General features: G+C 43.1%; 1 protein-coding gene across 25 annotated transcripts in view; it reads right to left on the bottom strand.

Annotated features, from left to right (window-relative positions):
• celf2 (cugbp, Elav-like family member 2) overlaps positions 1-14118 on the bottom strand; it is a 237852-nt gene that overhangs the window by 42118 nt on the left and 181616 nt on the right. For all 25 annotated transcript variants that reach the window (XM_031300315.2, XM_035995826.1, XM_035995825.1 and 22 more), the window contains one exon: positions 8415-8494. In XM_031300315.2, coding sequence (XP_031156175.1) covers positions 8415-8494 — 80 coding nt within the window. The remainder of the gene's footprint in view (positions 1-8414; positions 8495-14118) is intronic.

The following is a 14118-nucleotide window of genomic DNA, read 5'->3' on the forward strand; positions in this document are numbered from 1 at the left end:
CCTGGAGATAACCGAAAGAAATGGGTTCATGGGGTGCCTAGAGTCATGCATTTACAGACATGCCCACTTTATGCTAATCCAATGCAGTTCTTCTCATGCACAAATGTGTTATTTTCGCCTATTCTAAAATTCTGTATTTGAATATTTTTGCATACTGGGGTTCCTAAACAGTCCTGGAATGGCATAAATTGACTGGAAAGCTGGGACTCTTGTGGATTTAATGAGCCCAATTGTATTCATGCATGATGATGTTAGTCCCCATAGTAGCCATTTTATAGTAGTGAGACAATTTTTTAGAAAATTAAGCTCACTGCATACAATGACCTGTTGTGATCTCTAGGATAATCACAGCCTCATAAAACTTGACAACCACAAATTAGAGGCCTAGGGCATTCAGACGATAAATAGTCTATATCAACGACGTTTCATTTCCTGGATTTGTTCAGGTGCCGCCAGAAATTCCGCCGGATGTTCCTAATTTTCGGCTGGATGTCCCGTTACCTTCCGCTTTCTTTGTGTTGTAATTGAGGACTATGGTTAACTGCTCCTCAGATCTCTGCAGGGTAAATCCAGACAGCTAGCTAGACTATCTGTCCAATCTGAGTTTTCTGTTGCACGACTAAAACAACTTTTGAATGTACACGTTTAACCAAAACCAGTTCCTTCCCGAGGCTATTTTGCAGAGGCGCCGTGGCTTCGTCCAGCGCTTAGCGCCACCCATGCCAATAAACCAGAGCACGTTTTTCTCCCATCCCGGAATGCTGTGTGGAATAGCCAGACCTTCCTCCGCAGCGCTGTGGAAGAAGGGTCTGGCAATGCAAGACTAGAGGACGTATGGCAGTCATTGTTCCCAAATGAACCGGAACTCTAAATCTTTGGCGTTATAACTTTTAACAGGCAAGAGAGAAAGAATTTGAGACAAATCTCCTAAGCTTAAAATCCCAATCGATTATAAACTGGCACTGTGTTTTCTGGGTTTATAAAGAATCACATTTTAGATAACAGTACATCAAGACTTAATAAAATGAACTTTAGCCACAGAGTCTCCTTCTCTAAGGAACAAAGTTATGTTCTCACCACCCTCGAAGCTTTATTTTAGTCCGTTTCAGAATATCTATCGAGCCAGCTAATGTTTATAGGTATTTGTTGCTGATGGGCGTCTGTGAAAACTCTGCCGCTGGGTGCAATTACACCTCATGGCGTGTGCGACTAAATGTAGTAAACCATCTGATTTGTTTTGAATTGGTCACTTTTGAGCACAAACAGCAGGGGGCAACATGATGACTCTACCTCTCTATGGGCGCCAACAAATTTCATGAGTCCCTCGTAGATTGTTTACACATAATAATACACTGAGTGTATTAATAACATAAGAATACAATTGTGTGGTCGTAACAAAGTTGCTATTGTTTTGTCTTAAATGGTCTCTGGATTCAGAGATTTTAAAAATAACATGTCAGTAATTCAACGCTGGTGGTAGAGCATCGATTTATTTTTTGATACGATTTCAGGAGAGAGATCTATTAGCTGCAGACTGTCTCCCATGTTGCACAACTTTCACATCTGAAGAAAATAAAGCGCTCCAAGTCTCACAGGAAGCCTTCTCAGCAGGACACGTTTCTACAGGGAAAACACTCCTTTCTGAGATGTTATTTTTGTCTCGTTTCTTACAATGTTTTGACAAATCTTCCATACAAAAATGCCATACTTCTGGGTACATATCCTTACAGCATATATCATAAAGTTTGGATCGAGATTTGCATTGAAGGCACTGAAATATGGATGTCAATGTTCTCATCCTTTAGCGGGTTGAATGTCCATCATAAATCCTTCCCTTTAAGGGTAACTTTTTTTTTCAACCTGGACCCTATTTTCCTATGTTTATGTGTCTAAGTGACTGATAGGAACAAAAATCTTTGACATTTGTCCAGTGTTAGGCAAGACCGCTGCTGTCAGCAGTCAGCAAAACAAGCTACAATGTACGTTTTGGGGCAATTGTGCACCTTCCATTTACGTTCACAAAAGTGCTAGTTTTGCGTGTCTGACAGCATTATGGAAAGGATTTCTAAGGAGGTCAACCTATCTGTTAAAGGTTAAGACACTTCCTGTTTTTTAAACATAAAAACATCCGCGAAATTGCGTTCGCTTAAGCTACCAGACTCCATGTAAATAAACAGTAATTTTAGCATCATAAAATACACTTCATTCAAAGTTGACAGAAACAAAATAATACTATGAAAAGCCGTTTTGGGTCGTCTTTCCACTTTTCCAACAATCACAACTCTAGTTTTGGTTGAAATAAACACATAGTTTACCGATTTACATGTAAAACTACGTAGGCTCTATTCAGGCTAAAAGTATTGTTTTTTTAAATGGAGTCTGGTGGGTTTAGCGCTAGTGATCTCAGAGCTGTTTATTGGTTAAACAGAAATGTCTTAAATATGTTTTGAAAAGGCCTATCTCTGAAGGGATCCTTTCCATAATGTTGTCAGACATTTAGAATAATAATCTGAGCCTGGCAAAACGAGCACTTTTAGTGGACGTAACTGACGATGCACATTTGCTCCATAGGATTACATAGCAGCCTGGTCTACGGCTGCTGGTCACAGTATTCTTGCTTAATACTGGACCGATTCCAAAGATTGTTGTTCCCATTTTTTCAGAATCAGAATCAGAATCAGAATCAGAAAGGGCTTTATTGCCAAGTACGTTGCACATACGAGGAATTTGTCATGGTGTTGTTGGAGCATGTCACACATACAAATATAAGAAGGATAAAAAGATATAAACAATATAAGTATAAACATATACACACAGTACGTATTAATAACGATAAAATAAATTTAAATAAATAGTAAAATAGTAAAATAAAAAATAAAAAGTCACTCACACACAAAAACATATGGAACATAGGGTCCAGGTTGAAAAAAACCCCCCGAAATTACCCTTTAAAATGACAGATGACTGACAGATGGGTCAGTGTAGGCTGATGCCATGACAACCTATAGTCTCAAAATGATACTGCAGACATAGCAATGAGCACAATTATGGTCTCCATATGTGCTGTAATTATTATGTAATTACAGAACATGGATAATTTGCTTCATGCTGTGGTTTGATCTTTTCTCACTGTCCACAAAAACAGAAAAAGTGAAACTTTTGTCCGTACCAGACGTTACAGACTTTGTGATCGACTTAACCAGGAGTTCACTCAGCTAACAAACCTGACTGTGCTCCCTGAAGCCAACTCTCCGAGACAACCGTGAAGAGAGCATTACACATCACTTCCCATCTCTCCCAAAATGCTCCGACGCATACACGCAAACTGAACTTATAAGCTCCGGTCCGTTTACCTTGAAAATCAATCTCTCAAAGCTTTTCAAGAGAGTTTATGTGCCGTGAGCCTTCCCCATCTCATTTATTTTCCACTCACATAGCCTTTAAATGTCAACGCATGTGAGCTGCAGCTACTAAAAGGAACGCACGAGGCACTGTTAACTATAGGAGTCCGCACACCAAGTCTGAGTTCTTTGGGCACTTTTGTTTTAATCCATTGTCCCAAAATCGGAGTGATCAATTTAATACTTGGAATAACGTCCCAGATGATCTTAGGCATTGTCTAAATCTAAACTTAAAACCTTCTTGTTCACTGTTGCCTATGATTAAAGTCTTAGCTGCACTTTGGTTTTGGAATTTGCTATCTGTTTTTTAGATAGCATTTTTTTTTTTTTACTTAACTTTGAATTTGTCTCTTTCAGTATTTGGTCTCCTCCATTGTTTTTCTTCCATCTCTTACCTTATTTTAATAATCGTATGCAAATTGTGGAGCATTTTGCATTTAGCTGAGTGTTACCGGTGCCATGTACCAGTATATGCGCCTAAGTCCTTTGTCAAATGTGATATAACACAGTAACTCGAGACTACTGCGAGACCATTCGTGACAGACAACAGTGTCACAGTTGGTGTAAGAAACCTCGGATGTATTCGGAAATACAATGACTTTGTGCGCAGAGGCTGTGAAAGGGACGCTTCGGATTGTATGAGGTACTTATTGGTGTCTCGAACTAACCATTTAAAACGCCAAAGTCACACAATAACACAAAAAAACCAACCGATGGAGGCAGCAATAGACCAGCCCCTCCCGCGTCGATCAAGGAGTCTGGTGGCTTTGAAGAGAGCAGAGATGGATATAACAGCTTCAGTTCCCTGTTGGAAAGGGCTGTCTGACAGCAAGGTGATGGAGTGAAAATATTCAGATTTTTATTTTTTTTAAGTGTCTAAAATACGTACATTGCTATTCCTTTAAGTGAGACTGACTCAGACTCCTTCTGTTTAAAAATCATATGGGATCATCCAGCTTTATGGTGTCTTGTACAACATCGGCCTTGATTAATCTAATATTTTCTTTCCACTGTGGGTCTCCTTTCTTCACTACAGCTGACAGATGTGTTTGTTCTCTATTTAAACAGACACTGCTCCGTTGTCTCTCATGCTCTACTTAAGCTCTCGTCTACATGCGCTTGAACGCTTGTGCATCGACGGTGGGGGGTGTGTGTGTGTGTTTGTGAGGGCAGGATAATGTGCGAGCGGGCCTCTAGTGTCAAGTGGGGAAAAAGGAAAGGCGGAAACAGAAACCAGTGTTGATGGAACGCTGCACAGGGGGAGCCGTGTGCTAAATGAGTATTTATAAAGGGAGTGAATAATGTAAAACACAAATACAGCATAAATACAACACAACGGAGCCAACCCACCTCTCTCCTTGTGTGTCTTCAGAGGTGCGACAGTGAATTACCTGTCTCGCTCATATCCACTTTCATACTTGCGGCCTGACATTCAGTAAGCGCGCGTGTTTGCGTGGGATGTGTGGGTGCGCGCGCGCGAGCTTGCCAGCATGTACCTGAATGTCACGCCGTAATGAGAATGGATATGACAGTGACAGGGCCATCAACGAATGGAGAGCCCGGGCCGCCTCCCTTTTTTCCCCCCACAACCTTGCTCTATCTAAGACAGTGGGGTGCAATAGAGCCAAGACAATAACCAAACTCTATTTGCCAGACCTCATTCCCTCATACGGACCCAGAGTAATTACTTTTAAATTGCAAAACTGAGGAACATTAACAAACGGTTGCGGCAATTTAGGTTCGCCTGGGGCTAGACAGCTTGTTTTCAAATGGAAATCAAGGTATTTTGCCGTTGTCCGGTGCAATATGGTTGTGTTATGGTTTAAGGCTTTTTTTCTGTGCGACTGATAAAAGCGAAGGGGGGTGGGGGGGGGACCCTGGCAGTGTTTACCAGGCCCATTGTGGCAGACGACTGCGCATAGTGAGGATAATTCTAGCTTAATACTAACACTGTTGAAGGAGAGTGTCACTCCTACTCAGAAAGACACACTGCTGCTGCTCGGCCACATAAATCAACGCAGACACTTCACTGATATTCGCAGTGTGACAACATGAACAGAAAATCCCCACTTTCAACACACACACGCACGCACGCACACACGCACAGACACTGTACACGGACAGATGGAGGGAGGAGCATGCGTTTTCCCCATGTCAGGGTCACAGCACATCAATGGCAGCCATGATTATCATGATCAGCTCTAATGAGAGGGCTACGAGGGTGAACGCCACTCGTCTCTTTTCTTTAACACAGCCTGTGATTACCACTTTTTTTCACACACGTACACGCACTCGTGCTCGTCTTACACCATGTAATTCTCTCCCAATCACAGCCCCTGTCACCCTGCCCTGTCGCCGGCCTGACAATGTTGACAAAGGCGCCTCCCAAAACCCAGGGGGAGACACAAAGGAGCCGCGGCTGGCTCCCCATTACGGTGCAGCCGGGGTCGCTCGGGCAGCTGATGAGGTCTGTAACACCACCTGCCCATTGTGGCTGTTGTGTCAGAGGTGCCGCTTTTTTTTTTTTGGTCACCGTTTTGAGCCTTTGCCAAAAGTTTGTTCTAGTTGGAAAGTCTGTGACCAAAAACAGAACTGATTTCATCACGAGTTAGCAGAGGGGAAGAAGCAGAGTCTGTATCATTGCTAGCTTCTTTTTCAATTCATGAGCCTAAACACTAAGACAGTGAACCCTTCCTGTATGGCTTTTTAAAAGAAATTAAGAGAAAAGACCTGACCTGATGTTTGGTTTTGCGTTGCATTTTTACTTCATCCATTACTGAGCTTGTCACACTGATGCAATGCATCGGCTACACGTTGCTACTTGCAACACATGACGCGCAGGGATACAGATGTTTGGCACAGTCTTTAGCCATTTTGTAGATACTTTAAATTCAATGTGTTCTTATGGGAAGGTGTATGAAAGGCACGCCACTTTTAAAGACATTTCGGGTGTCATTTAACGCCCCGTTCTCATTCCTAACTCTAGAGTTAAAAACGTGGTTAATGCAGTGAATTGAACCAAAACTACTTGGTTAGATTTAGGAAAAGATCATGGTTTGCGTAAAAATAAGTATTAGTAAGTAATAAGTATGTTTCTTATGTACGCGAGTTAACGTGGACTTTCTCGCACCTTAAAGGTGCACTATGAGTTCCTGCATGATGTCACTTCTGTTGACGTTCCAAGTAAATTCAAAACAAAACAGAGCAAGCTCGCCCCTCCTCCCATGTTTCCGTAACTGTCATTACTAACTGACTAATGGCGTTTTTCCACTGCTAGTACCAGCTCTACTCCACTCGGCTCGACCGCGGTGCCCCGTCCTCCTTTTCCCATTGCAGATGTAGTACCGCCTCATGCGTGAGGCGAGCTTGGCTGGTCGTCATAGCAGCGCCGCAGTAAACTGCCGTGACCTAACGCGACACACACACAGACCGTCGAAGGTGTGTTGTTGTTGCCACAGCCAGAAGACGCATTTTGTTTCAAATGAAGCTGGAGGCAGCAACAAAAACCCACAGCTGGCGGGTTTGTTCAGGATACCCCCGTCTGTCGCTTTCACGTCACCTTTTGGTATCGGCTCAGCTCGCTTGGAACCTCGACGGAGGTGGTACTGAAAAAAGTACCTGTTGGCAGGTACCAGGGACTTTTTTTCGTAATGGAAAACCAAAAAAGGCGAGTAGAGTCGAGGCGAGTCAAGCAGGTACCATGTAATGGAAAAACACCATAACTGTCATTAACCCCCACCCGCTCCCCCAACCATCTTGTCGGTGATTGGCTGGAGTTGGTTCTGTTGTATTTTGGTGCACAGCCTGTCCCTCTAGTGTTTGTTTGACGTTTACGACCCCTGTGTTGTCTCCTGAGACCGGGCTTTTTCACGGCGTGTTCAGGGGGCAGGCAGCTAGCGGATCAAGGAGAGATGCCTACGATTTGAGACAAAAATGAAATCGCGCTGAAACCATGCAGGAATAATATAAGCCAGTAGAGACTAAATACCTTAAAGTAAGACGTGCAAAGCAAAGAACGTGTTGTGATAACACACAAAATTAGCTTAAAAAAAACGCCATTTGGTGATACCAGACTGAATCATATGTAATGCATGTTATTTACTAAATATTGTAATTCTACTACTGCTACTTCTGTCTACTTTTTGTGTTTGTCCTTCGTGAAAGAGAATGCTTTCTCAAATCTTTGTGTGTGTGCATTTGTTTCTCCTTATCTGAATCAAGGGCATAAGGCGGGGAATGTTGTTTGTTGTTGAGATTTTAAACCTCTTTGAGACAAATTTGTGACTTTTGGGCTGTTTGAACAAAAAACGACTTGAATTAAGTACATCTACCAATAAACGTTTCCATCAATTTCATCATTATTTCAACATATTACAGGACTGCTGCCTATTGTAAACAGCTGAAGAACTGGTCGAGCACTGTTAAGTTGTTAACATAGTGTTTAATTCCTACTTGATGATATGCTGGAGGAAAAGCGTGTTGTCTTGATATCCATGTTGTTCAGCATGTTGGAAGGGCTGACAGTTATTGTTGTTATAATTATTATGGTTCTGCGAGTTTGTTATTTGCTCTTTTCCGCATTTATGTAGAGACTAATCTGACGTGAGTCTCCCAAACAACATGAAATTGGCTAATTTACAGTATTTTGTGAGTATTTACATTGATTGTATTATCTTTGCGTATAAAATAAGCTGTTGAAACTGCTCTTAACAACGACAAAGCAAGACACTCATTTAATCTATCTCAAGCCTCGCCTTACATTAATATATGTGACAGCATTCAGACTCGAGCCATGCTGGAAGTGGGACAAAAAATGTTACGAGGCCCAAACCTGGCCAGAGAGGCGTGACCTTTACAGGGATGTGACACAGAGGGGATCAAACATGAGACCCCGGCAGAATAAATTGCCAGCACATTAACAGAGTGAAGTGCATGTCGGAAAAAGGAGTTGAAGAGACAAAGAAGAGAAAAGAAAATAGAGAGAGTTGAAGGAAAAGGGCAAGAGTACAGTACCTCCATAGTCTGAGACTGGTGCATGGCTTTGATTGCATTCTGTGCCATAGCTCTGGTGGAAAACGTGACAAACGCACATCCTGTAGGAAGGGGAGGAGAGGGAGGAGGGATGGAGGGACAGTGGAAGGGTGGGAGGGAGGAGGGGGGGGGGCAGAAGGGCAGGAGGAGGAGGAGGAGGAGGAGGGGGGAAGACAAGAAAGAACAAAAACAAGACAAAAGGGTTGGACACGTCGTTGTTATAAAAAAAACAAAAAAAAAACAGAGATTGATACAGAGAACAGCTCACGGGCCAACAACAGGGTTGTCAGTCGCCGTGGAAACAACAGCCGAAAAACAAGCACAGTGTAATGACAATCACAACCCCCCACCACTCCCCCACCGACCCGGTCCCACCACCTCGCCCCATCCACAGCCACCACAGGACATCAGACAACCACAATCACCGTCGGGAGGGGTTTGGACTGGCTGTTTCCCCGCCTTTCTCTTCCTCCTCCTCCTCCTCCTCCTCCTCCTCCTCCTCCTCCTCCTCCCTCGTCTCTTTCTGTCGCTGTCTCTTATTGTCTCCTCTCGCTCCTACACACTGACCAAATTAGACATACCTGAATTCAACCGCTCTATTCTCCCAACAATTCGACAATGTAAATCAGTCCAAATTTGCATTGGGAGCGATTTGAATTAATCTCGGGCCTGTATTGTGCGTCTGATTGGGTGTCCTCTTTCTCCTTTTTGTCAAACGGAAAAGAGATGTGGTGCCGGCGGGGCGGGGCGGGGTGAGCCGAGACAAAATATCTGCAGGGGCTCGAGAAAGACGGGAATCAGATAGAAAATCCTATTAATTCAATCCACAGAGAGACAAGGAGATGGAGAGGCGGTGTGGTCGACCTCCTCCTTGACTGACACTGATTTTAGCCAATCAAGATCGGACGCAGCCAGAAGGGGTTTTGGGGGAGTTTGTTATTGGTTGTTGATGTAGGGTGGAAGGGGGGGAGTGGGGGTGGGGTGGGGGGGGTGGTAATGTGAGAAGTGCTTCAACAACCCCCCGGACTAATAATATGCTAACAAACTCACCAAGCCATGTTAGCGCAGCCAGGCAACTGATAACACACATGCATGCATGCACGCACACGCGCATGCACACACACGCACGCACGCACACACACACACACACACACACACACACACACACACACACACGTCGTTCAAGTTCAGCTGGCTGACTCATGGTTTGGCAATAGAGGAAAAAACTAATAGCCTGGGTCATCAGATAGACTCTCCCCGGCTGTGTGGATGGGATGGATGGGATGAAAGGGCAGAGAGAGAAAAGAGAGGATGGATAATGCAACAGAGAGAGAGAGAGAGAGAGAGAGAGGGGACAGATGTGTGGAGGAAATAGATGCGATTATTGTTCTCTTCCACCTCTATCAAAAGCCGGCTGTTGCTGTGATAGAACGAGGCTGAGAGAGTGACCGATGGTCAGTTTTTCTCCTGCTTACATCCGCCACACAGATTTCATCCAGAGGCTTTTCTCTAAGAACAGAGAGGCATGTCCTTATAGAGGCCATGCATCGCTACAATAATAATAATGTCTTTTGATCGCTTTTGTAGCAAGTCTTTCTGATAACCTCACTGTGTACATCAAACTAGGTTTAATGTGCCAGACGCAATACAGGTGTCACACCTGTTTTAGCCTCTTTATATTGGCTGCCTGTTGATTGATTTTAAGACTATGTTGATTACCTTTAAGGCTCTTCATGACCTGGCTCCATATTATATTTAAAACCTTTTAATCCCTTATGAATCTTTAGGCAGTGGTCTTCAGTCTTTTCCAGTGTCCAAACTGGAAACTAAGGGGGACAGAGCTTTTGCAAAGAGGGTCAAGAGGCTCTGGAATGTCTTGCCCGAGGAAATAAGGCTGTCTGAGTCAGGGTCTTTGTTTAAAGGGACCCTTCGCAGATTCTGACCCAGTTCTGTGTCAACTTTGTGTGGGCACTGTGGGGTCATGGCACGGAGGAGCGGAGCAGCGGAGGTCTGTCGAGATTCGCCGAACCTCGCAGACCTCTGTGACACATTTTGCGTCATCCAGTGGATCCCAGCAGACCTCCCACTGCCCTGCTCCGCGGGGAGATCCGTGCACTGGCGCTAAGGAGGTAGGCCCACACTGCCATGACACAGAGCTGGATTTAAATCAGCAAAATATCTCCTGAAGTTATGTATGTAATGTAAGTTAAGTACGTTACCTATGTTTCCCAATGACGTCCCCTTTCAGACCCGGAGGTTGACGATTGGATGTAACCAAACCAAAGCGTCAGACTTGGAAACCAGCAACTGGGGTTCCCATAATGTTTAATATGTCATTTAATAATGTTTAGATTCAATGTTGCAATGTCAATATTTCATTTAACCATGAACACTTCCCTAACTTTAATGAAGTAGTTTTAGTTGCCTACTAACTCGTCTAGCCCTTAAAAAAGGTGTCAAGCCAGAATAGCCCCGTTTTGTAACAGTTATTTGTAATAGTTTTGGAAATCTCTAATAATATTGTCCAGCTGATAGAGGCACCAGATCAGAAAATTTTGAGAGTTGATTTTGGATGCATTTTTGGTGATTTATACTTAATGTAGAGATAAGGTTAGTTTGCTTTAAAGAAAACTCCACAGAAGTGGCCCAGTTAAACATCAACTTAAACTACAGGAGGCTGTCAACCCGACATCTACAGTATTCAACCGTAGACTTATTTTTCCTCTCAGCAGTATGGACCTGCTTTTGATCTCACATTTGTCCTTTTTCCAATGTTTTATGCCCTTGCTAACTGGAAGATATAGTTTATACGCCTTTCATATAAAAATGCCTTGCTGACTTAACATTAGAGAGAGGTACGAAGGTAATAAAAAGAAACTGAAGGTTATCAGATTCTGCGGGACTGACCTAGTAAACACTGGGATGTGTCCTTTACAGTGCCGCTGCAGTGGTAGCTGGTGTTAGATAGGACATTCGAAAAGGGGGTCATTTTTTCAACTGATTCAGGGGACTGTCTATTTTAGATGGGCCACAATCTGTCATTTAACTGCTTAGTTTCAAGCAGGTTGCCCCATCTTCTGCAGAGAAACGCTGCCCCAGAACTGGATCAGTTCTGGAGGGGGTTTCCATTTGGGTTAGCCCTCCAGACTGGCCCTGATACGTCCTGACTCTATTTATAAAACTGGTCAGCAACAACGTCACTGGTTGTCATCGAATGGAACTCCACTTGCATTGGCAGACAGAATACTTTTTCTGACAAATAAACATTTCTATCTTTAGCACTTGTTTCTGCAGCTCGATCCTGTTGAAGCTTCTAAATAAAGAATTCCTGAGCGCCTGATTCATTTATGTCAAAGCTGTTAATGAATAAAAGCAAAACTTTAAAAGCCATGCTTGCTGGCTGGTTGGTGCGTGTCTTATTTTTCACGGCAGAGAGATGGGACGTGGCTTGAGCACTAAAAATACCTCACGGGCCGCATTCTGTCGTCAGCGGAGAACCAAACAGTCTTTTAATGAAAGTAGGGTAGCTCCCAAGGCCCAGCCATCCACTGGTGGTGTGATCCATATTTTATTAAAAGTGGGATGGTGGAGCTCTTTTCTGATTGATACAGCGCTTTAACAGCTCAGCGGCGCAGCTAGGTGGGACTGAGGGCCTCTGGGACTTGCAGACAGGTAGAAATCCTTAAAGACATATTTATTTCCCAAACCCGGTTAGGGTTGTCTATTTACTAGCCAGACCAAGCTGGACTAGCAGTATTTCCTCTTTGACTTGCGTCACCCGCTAAGTGGTTTATATGAGTTCTACAGAAACAAACATTTGGCCATCGCATCTGAAATATTCATGAGGACAAAAGAGAGGAGCTGAAAAGGGATGGAAGAGGAAAACGGGTAAGGGAAAGGAAGGAGGCCGATGTGGGATGTCTAGGGAAAAAAAGAGGACAAATTGATGCAAGAGACGATTCTAGGACAGCGAGGGTGAATAGTTAGAGACGAGGAGAGGGGGTCGCTGTTTCTAAGACGCAAAGGAACATGGGAGTTTGAGTAGAGAGTTTTTTAGTTTGAGGCAGAGACATGTTCTACATAGAGACAACCTTGAGGAGAAAGAGAGAGAAGACACATTGAGAAAACAAAGTCAACAATAAAACATCCATAACGTCCGACAACCACAGAAAAAAAATATACGTGACCGACAGATCCACATGGAACCTTCGTGACGATGACAGTGACAGCAGGTGTGACAGGAGGAGGAGGAGGAATAGGAGGTCAGATAGTTTTTGAAAGCCCCTCCATCTCCTCAGCACATAGAAACCACAAAGGGGAGAGGGGAGGAGGAGGTAAGGAGAATTGGGAATCAAGTTAAAAATGAGGGGTTTGTGGGGCGGAATGGTTGATGATGGAAGGGGCCCCTGTGTTACTACGAGAGCTATTTATAGAGGTACAATAGCTGGGATTGGATTGATAGATGAGACAGCCGGTGTGCAGTTGGAAGCACTTGTGAGTGTGGTCATATGTCGACCTTATGATCCACTGGAAGGGTGGCCATTTTTAGAGTGGTTATTTTAAACCCCGTACCCTAGTTTGTTGGAGAACTCAGGAGTCGGCAAATCGGATTGGTTTGACGGCTTGTTAATAGGGTGTCTGGTTTTTGCACCAGGCCTGGGGCACTTTGTTTAGAGTACATTATGTCGCCTCAACATGCGCCAATTAGATGAAGCAAACACGGCATAAATTCAACAGGTAGACTCATACTCTTCTCCAAATGAAGTGAAGCAACTTGAAATAATTTCCACATTAATATCATCAAATTTACTCTTGTTGTGAGAGATTGTTTGCCCGTGACTTTGGAACTGGAACATGGATTTCCCGTATTTGTTTGATTTTCAAAATCAAAATTCTGCTTTTTTATGGCTGGAATTCAAACCACCATACTATTTGAGTATGGACTGATTTGTATTTGTACCGGCACTGTCTAGGACAGATTCATATTCATATTCTTTATTCATTCTTTGATCACACACTTTCTTATTCAAATGAAAATTTCACCAATTTTAGACTTTATTGAAACTATGTTCTTGTATGGCTGCATTTAACATTTGAGACTTTTGGCGTATTTTGTTCATTTAAAAAAAAAAAAAAAAAAAGGGTTCCTCAAAGTAAGGTATAAAAAAAGTAATGTTTGGGAACCGTACCAAAACCCAGGTATTGTACTGGCTCCAGTATCGAAGATTTTCAAATCACCTGCAGCCCTAGTGCTTTCTTTGGCATCCCCCTGATGTAATAACTCTATATTTTGTGATTTGTGCATCCTTGTTTTTATACATCACTGACTCCTTTGTCTTTTCGGTAACACTTTACTTGAAGGTATCTACATAAAAGTGACATGACATTGCCATGAACGTGTCATAAATATTATAAACAAGTCAAACGTTTATGACTTAACGCTTCTTTTAGCAAGTGTCATTCGGTTTTTGTCATGACAAGTTATGGTTAGGGTTAAGGTTAGGGTTCATGTGTCATGACAGTGGGTTAGGGTTCATGTGTCATGACAGTGTCATGACAGTGTCATGTGTTCATGACAGTGTCATGTCACTCTTGTGTAGATACCTTCAAGTCAAGTGTTACCGTCTTTTCTTTAAAACCTTTTATTTGAGTATGTTTACTTGCTTACTTTACTGACTTTGTATAT

The sequence above is a fragment of the Sander lucioperca genome, chromosome 20 (genome assembly GCF_008315115.2).
Source record: "Sander lucioperca isolate FBNREF2018 chromosome 20, SLUC_FBN_1.2, whole genome shotgun sequence".
NCBI classification, from domain to species: domain Eukaryota; kingdom Metazoa; phylum Chordata; class Actinopteri; order Perciformes; family Percidae; genus Sander; species Sander lucioperca.